The sequence below is a fragment of the Meleagris gallopavo genome, chromosome 1, assembly GCF_000146605.3.
Source record: "Meleagris gallopavo isolate NT-WF06-2002-E0010 breed Aviagen turkey brand Nicholas breeding stock chromosome 1, Turkey_5.1, whole genome shotgun sequence".
NCBI classification, from domain to species: Eukaryota; Metazoa; Chordata; class Aves; order Galliformes; family Phasianidae; genus Meleagris; species Meleagris gallopavo.
In genome coordinates, this window is record NC_015011.2 from 94,743,751 (window position 1) to 94,751,845 (window position 8,095).

Genomic DNA, 8,095 nt, shown 5'->3' on the forward strand with positions numbered 1-8,095 from the left:
GCGGGAGGGAAAGAAATCTAATATCAGCTACACCAGATTGATCCTATGATCCATCTAGTCTATCTTTCCCAGTCCATCTACTCAGTCTTTGGGAAAAAAACAAACAACAACAACAACAAAAAAAACATAATAGAGTCTAGGGAAGTGTGGACTAATATAACAAGTGTATAATGATAACTTCTCAGGACAATTTTTCAGCTCCCAGCAGATCCTGTTCCAGGGTGACTTTTTTTTAATAACTCTACTGAAATTTTCTTCCAAAATTAAAAAAAAATATGTATTTTTCACTTTTAATATGAGATTAAAATATCTTAAATGAAATGTTGAAGAATAACAGGAGATTAAATCAGAACCAAAAAAACTCTCCTCCAACTCAGCTTCAAATATATCTACCCTCTGGTTTTCTGGCTCCCTGACTGCAGTCTGATCATCAAGAGCATTCCTGCTCAGAGAGAACTCTAACTGCTATGTTCCAATGTCACTAGAACTCTAGTCATATCTTTCCCAACTGCATGGACCATACCTCTCAGGCAAAGTAGCTGGTACCTTTGTATTTATATCTGTTAGGCTTAATGCAAGCAGACACAGCCACAGATATCAGGAATATGAGCCTTTCCAAGTCACTACAGATTTACTTATTTTTTTCCAGTAGCCTTTTTGAGACTGTCTATTCAGATTGTTCTCAGGACTTGACCCGGCAAAAGCTCAGGAAGCTGAGCTCAAACCTTACCCTGGTAATCATGAAGATCTGGAGTAGCCAATTGTATGAATTAAACAACTTAAAACCGTGGCATCAGAAGTAGGGAGGAGGGACCATACAAGATTCCATAAGAAAAAATATATATAAAAACATAACACACGTATCATAGAATCATAGAATGGCTTGGGATGGAAGGGATCTTACAGACCAGCTGGTTCCAAGTCCCCTGCCATTGGCAGGGTTGCCAACCACTAGATTAGGCTGCCCATCAAGGTTGGCCATGAGCGTCTTCAGAGATGAGGCATCCACAACTTCTCTGGGAAGCCTGTGCCAGAGTCTCACCACTCTCTGAGTAAAAACTTTCTTCCTAAAATCTAACCTAAAACTATCCTCTTTCAGTTTAAATCCATTCCTCTTTGTCCTATCACTATCTACCTGCGTAAAAAGTCAGTTCCCCTCCTGCTTGTAATCTCCTTGCAAGTATTGGAAGATCACAGCGAGGTCTCCCCAGAGCCTTGAACACCTTGAACACCTTGAACACCACTAGGGATGGGGCAACCACAACATCTCTGGGCAGCCTGTTCCAGGACCTCATCTCCCTCATAGTAAAGATTTTTCTCCTGACATTCAACCTAAATTTTCCCTCCCTCAACTTCAAAACCATCTCCCCTTGTCCTGCTGTTATCTACCCTTTCGAAGAGTTGATTCCCCTCCTGTTTGTAGGCTCCCTTTAGGTACCGAAAGCCTGCAATTAGGTCACCCGCAGTGTTCTTTTCTAAACAAGCTCAACTGGAGAGGTGTTCCAGCCCTCTGGTCATCTTCATGGCCCTCCTCTGGACCATTCCAACAGCTCTGCATCCTTCTTGTGCTGGGGGCCCCAGGTCTGGACACAATACTTCAGTTGGGGCCTCATAAGGGAAAAATAGAGGGGGACAATCCTCTCCTCTCCCTACTAGCAGCCCCTCTTTTGTTGTAGCTCAGGACACCAATGGCTTTCCAGGTTGCAAGAGCATATTGGTGGCTCACATCCAGCTTTTCTTCCATCAGGACCCCCAAGTCCTTTTCAGAAGCTCTCAAGGAGTTCTTCTTCCAGTCTGTACTTGTATCTGGAATTGCCTCAACTCAAATGCAAGACCTTACACTTGGCCTAATTGAATTTCATTTGGTTCTAGTGGACCCACTTTTCAAGTCTGTCCAGGCCCCTCCGAATAGCATTCCTTCTTTCTATTGTATTGACTGCATCCCTCAGCTTAGTGTGATCAGCAAACTTCCTGATTGTACACTCTATCTTACAGTACATCATTGATAAAGAGCACCAGTCCCAAGATAGATCCCTGGCTGATGCTGCTTGTGACCAGCCTTCACGTGGATGTAAAGTCATTGACAATAACCTTATGGCTATGACCATCCAGCCAATTCTTTATCCACCCTTCAAATCCATATCTCTCCAATTTAGAGATAAGGATGTGGCGTGGGATCATGTCAAAGGCCTTGCACAAGTCCACATAGATGACATCAGTTGCCCAGTGTATGACTCCTGTGAGTCCTCCACATTTTGGGAACTACATTTTCAGATAGAGGTTCAGCAGCAAAGCAAATAGTGCTAGGTAGAAACAGTTGTAGAGGGGAAAAATAGAGCTATATTATGGATAGTTTGACTCTTAACCAAGTAAAGCACGAAAAGGTGACCTTGGGCTACACCTTGTTGAACAATAAGGCTGCATTGTGTATTTTATGGCAAATGAACCACAGAGAAAAAAAGAAAAAAAAGAGTTTTAAAAACCTTAAAGATATTGTGTAACAACAAAACCAAGAATAACTGTGTGTACAATATTAACAATACTAAATAATAATAACAAACAACAATAATAAAAATGGCAAAACAACACTGTATTTTTTTTTTATAAGTAAAATGGAACATTATGCTGAAATGTATATACTTTCATCATTAGGACATTCGGGTGATGATATCATGTTTTATGTGTAAGTACTGGGGAACATGGGGGGAAGGGAGAAGAGAGACGTAAATGCTAAAGAATATATAAAATGAATACCTTTCTCTATCATTGAAAAAAAAAAAGCAATGTAATGATTTGCATTTGTATTTAAACTGCAGGAATATTCTAGTTAATATTCTGTGTGTGGACTCTTTTTGGTTTTGAAGGATATATGGTAAGCTTTAAGCAAAATTAAATCACAACTGATGAATGTAGCTGAAAGTATCACTTTAAGAGCTGCGGTAAGGCAAGCAAGAATTGATTGCTGTTGCAAGACAGCAACCGATAAAACTTAGGAGACCTCCACTACCAACTGTCATATTTTTGTACTGACAAACAATATGCAGAACAAATACTACTCCATAAAGTTATTCCAGAAGAGATTTAAAATATTGTATGTACCTGAAAGGATTATCATCTGTCTTCATAGCAGAGGTGAAAAAAGAAGTGAAAATTAACAAACAAAATGTTCTATTTAGCTCTTATGTGTGTAGACACACATACGTATATAACAGTTCTGCTTCCTCCTCCTATGATAATATCACTTTGTAAGCTGGCACTGTGATATAAATTAAGGCACTTGTCTGACACTGCTGCAGTTATTAAATAGACTACATTGAAAAATAACATTTTTAAACCTGTTTTCTCATTTCCCTTGCTGCTGCCTTGTGGAGAACACCTTGCCTGCTTCTTGACAGGTCAATTATTCCAGTGCTCAGCTTCTTCTTACAGATATGAAAGAACCCAAATCGCTGCTCATCTCTTCCAGAGGCAGCCAAACAGAATTCCATTTATTACCTTCACAAGGCCAAAGAGGTAGGAGATGAATGGATACTGAACTGTGACAAATGCCTGATCCAGAGGAAAAGTCTAACTGTAGCAAAATTGATTTTTGGAGCTAGGACTCAGAAGTAACATTGCATGTAAAATTCAGTCCAGCAGAAAGCTGCCACTGCCTCCTGATTGTACTTTCCTTTACCTGGGTTGTTCATCTTGCAAAAACCTTCAAACATGCATATCACTCTTCCAAATTACTTTCTAAAAATAGTACAACTGACATTTTAAAAAAGTCAAGTCTAAAAAAGATCATTTTTGAAATGAAATCACAGGCTACATAGAAAGTGTGACACCTTGAAATAGACTGCCATTTCTCTTTATTGGATGAGGAGCAAACCACAGTTATTAAACATTAAGTTAGTGCTATTTTTGAAATACATGAACACCAATATGATTACAAAGTTAATATGAGGAGTTAAAGGAAAATATCTCTGGAACAGCATTTAGCAAATTTCTTAACTTTCTCATGGAAGTGCATCATTTTATCACCCAAACAAAAGGAAGAATTTTATAAAGGGGCTGTCACTTGACTTGTGATAGAAATAGTTGCTTTTTTGAAAGAGATACTTGTAAACAGACTACTTGAAGTTACGCATCTACAAAGCAGATCCTCGTTTGTTAGCTATACATAACTACCCACAAGAAAAGTTCTAAAAATCTTTCCAATGTGGAAAATTGCACACAAAGAAAGTGGCCTTTAAAGTACAATGTTACCTGACTGGCAGTATGGAGAGATGAGGTTTAAGAAAGAAAATTTAATTTCTCATTTATTTTATAGAAATGGAAATCTTTTTTTAGTAGCTTTTTAAAAATTTATTACTTTTAAAGCTTGGTTTAGACTACTGCAAAGCTAGTCTTAACTGATTTTTTTAGGCTTTATGGTCTGAACAAAGAAACTGGAAACAGAAAGTAGCAAATGCTAAATGTTACTTAAGGAATGCCTTCCTACATGTTGCAGGACGCTGAATTTCCTCATTTGCCTCAAGAGAGGCAGAAACTAAGTTACCCTCAGGACTGCTTACTTGCTGGTCAATAATTATAACAAAGAGAAAAAGCGAGTCCTTCTGAAATGTAAAAAGCGGTTGACAATCAGTAGTAAACTAAACCTCAGGAGACTACTGTAAGTGATTAAGACGCATCTTCAGTAGGACTGAAAGAGTGCACTCAAAACCCATGAAAACCACATGAGCATTTAGAAACATCACTGGTATTTCTTTCCTATGTTTTGAAAGAAATCAGTGATACAAAGTGAGAAGATGAATCCTCACTTTTGTGATCACTTTTCTTTTATAGAGGAAAATTGATGATGACTGCTCAGGTTCTCCAGGCAGAGGTTATTCCAGATAGATAGATTTTTGCACACCAAGAGAAAAGGATAAAAATTACATATCTCACCTCAAACTCTTTAAATTTTATAAAAATGGTCATCAAATGCGTAAGTATATTGTACTACATGCCATAGGGACAAATGCTTCTGCATTTCAGTGAGGTAAAATGTTCGCTATGTCTGCACACTGTGTTTCACTTACATGTAAACGGTACTTAAGAAAACTGCAAACAACTAAATAGGACAGTTTCATGAACTTTGCTGGCAGAACCAATGGAGTGGTGTGCCTTTCAAACTGAATTTTATTTTCAAAGTGCCAATTGAAGTTTTTTTTTTGCATCAACACTGTTTGTAAAAGAATGTCTGCTGCGTACACTTGTTAGAAGACTCAAAGCCACTTGCACATAAAGAGCAGGTGGAAGTCAAAAGAATACAGAACTGGCCAAATGCTTTCTCCGGGAATACTTATAGCAGAAAACTGATTATGATGTTGAATTCTAATGATGGCCTTATATTTAACAAACAGAAATCACGTGAAGCTGAATGAAGGCATGCATAAAATAACCAAAAATGATATTTGACTATTTTACTAACCTTCCTCTGTGGTACGAGCAGACTTTGATTCACTGTCCATTCCTTGAAATTCATTGAAGTACGGGCGAACTTTAATTTCATAAGTGACTCCTTTTTTCAAGTTGACTAGAACAGCACTGCGCTCTGTTGGGACTTTGACCTCCAAATTCTGCCATACAGCTGGAGACGGTAGGCCAGATGTTTGGCGGTACATTACCCGGTAGCCCTGAATAAACTGCGATTGGCGGTCAACCTAGAAATGGCATTAAGTAATATGTCAGTGAACACATTAAAGTAACAAAACATTTTGAAAAGAAAGCGAAACTTTTGCCTACAATACTCTTGTCCTTGTGAAAAAGAAAAAAATTAACAACCATTTATGCTGCTGAAATTTAAAAATCTAAATGCCTTCTTGTACCATTGTACCATTATTAATTGTCTCTAAAGGAACATTCTTCTCACATTACTTGTTATAGAACATTTCTATTTTACTTTCTGCAGTTATATATATATCACGGCAAATACCATCTTAAGTCATAAAAAAAGCTCTCACCCCTGCAACAAATAAAAAAAAAGAGAACGTTGACATAATGCTTACTGCACTTATAGACAACTTGGCTACTGATGTGCTGAAGTATGAGAAGAAAAGAAAAACAAATTCTTTTCAGAAGAAGACAAGTCTTTGAAGAAGCCCTATATGCTTTCAGTTAGTCCATTACTTGGCTTACAGTTCATCTTTTCATGAGATGCTCGGGAAAGTAAAATAAACATAAGACAGATGCAGAGAAAACAACATCCAAGAACATGTGCTGTTTCTTGCGTTCATAGTCTAAACAGTCTCTTTACATCCTGGGGGTTGTGATGTACTCAATCCATCAGATGGAGATGGAATGTTATTTTTGTTTTATATTCTAACTGTTGCTAGGCAGACACAGAAGTTTAACAACTCTTTTTATTTTTATTTATTAATTTTTATTTGAAGGAAAAACCTAAAGTGTGTTCTATCTGGGAGATGTTGCATTCATTTTTTCTCTTGAAAAACAAGACAAAACAAAAACAATTTGAAATAATGATTCGAGTTATTATGATGTTTGCATGTAAACACAAACAAAACAACCATCAGGTTTTATCCATCAGGTAAAATCAAACCAAGTCTAGCTGCTTCTGCAGTTCTCAAATACCCAAAGAAAATGCAACTAAATAACAAGACTATATGACTAGCAGTTTGATAAATTTCTGTGTTATATCCAAGATTCAACAAACAGGGTTTCCTTTCTGTTCTTGACATTCTGCTAACTCAAAGGTACTTCAGAATTAAAGATACATTTGTTTGATTTATCTTCAGAAGAAATGAACTTCAAGCTGAAAACACAAACCAGAGTCTATTACACTTTTGCTATAATCTTGTTATAGTTTATCGAGTCATTCAGAAGGGATGCAGATTCTTAAGACATTAAAAAGCAGGGCATGCAAGAAGAAAGCTTTATTTGTGAGAGCAAAGCAGAAATGTCTTTCATCAAAACTGTCACTGTTAAAAATCTTGCGACATATGTTATAACAACATTAAGCTCGCATTTTATAAACTTCTCTACATTCACTTTAAGTGAATTTATGCACTGAAAGAGGGATATAACTCACAATAATAGCTTGTTAATACCGAAAGAATCAAGCTGTGTTTTTAAGAAGAACATTAAGCAGCTGTTTCCAGATGAAGGGAGTCTGTAAATCAGAGTAAATTGTTTTCATCCATGTTTGACTTTCATTAATTAAATGTTTTACGGACATAAAGACTTTGTGAATCTCATGTTTACTACAAAATTCAATAAGAACAGCAACTTCATATACTTTCTCAACCTACCTTACAATATGAGGCTATGATGTTTAATAATTAAATTTGGTTCTTGCCCAGCTTTTGTATTAGAAATTATGCTGAAAGGCATCATAACTATTTTAGAACTTTCAATTTTGTCTTTGCTGCAGATCCTTTTAAGCTCTACTGACTTCAGTGCAGTGGGGAAGATCTGAAAATTTAGAACTAAACTGAACGGTGACTGTTTGTTGCCAAGAAATGATATAAAAAGGGTTTTCTATGACATCATACAAAGAGAAACACACCTACTAACTCACAAAAAACTGTACACTTGGATTTCACTGAATAATTTTCAGTCCATCACACTTTCATATCAGTTTACATATAATATTCAAATTATTCATACACCTCTCTTTTCCCTAGCTATTAATTTTTTTTATGAGAAAACATGACAACTACACAACATAAGCAATATGAAAACAGTGTGGTAGTAGAATAAGGATGTCATTTATGGTTGCAGTAAACCGGCTTAACTTGGAGATCATGCCATTTACACAGGTGCTTTCAGTTGAAAGTTTGATTACAACAGAGCCAAATGATCTGCTAGGATTTCAGATTATTGATTGATTCTGTTGATGGAAGGATACTTGCGAATGAAAATGAAAATACTATGCATTTTAATGCTTTCTATAAACACCTAGTTGTATTCAATATCAAGGAGGATACTAAGCTGTCCCTAATTCCCACCTGCAGTTAGTCTAAACAAGAGGCCCTTTTCCTATGGTCAGATTTTTGGGAAGCTGCTCAGGGGTCACTTCACTTACTGAGCAAGGTGGATTTTCCTTTTGTTT

General features: G+C 36.8%; 1 protein-coding gene across 7 annotated transcripts in view; it reads right to left on the minus strand.

The window, feature by feature from the left end:
* The window catches only part of ROBO2 (roundabout guidance receptor 2), a 455,306-nt gene that overhangs the window by 74,571 nt on the left and 372,640 nt on the right, over window positions 1-8,095 (minus strand). For all 7 annotated transcript variants that reach the window (XM_031556595.1, XM_031556582.1, XM_031556578.1 and 4 more), the window contains one exon: window positions 5,456-5,687. In XM_031556595.1, the coding sequence (XP_031412455.1) occupies window positions 5,456-5,687 (232 nt within the window). The remainder of the gene's footprint in view (window positions 1-5,455; window positions 5,688-8,095) is intronic.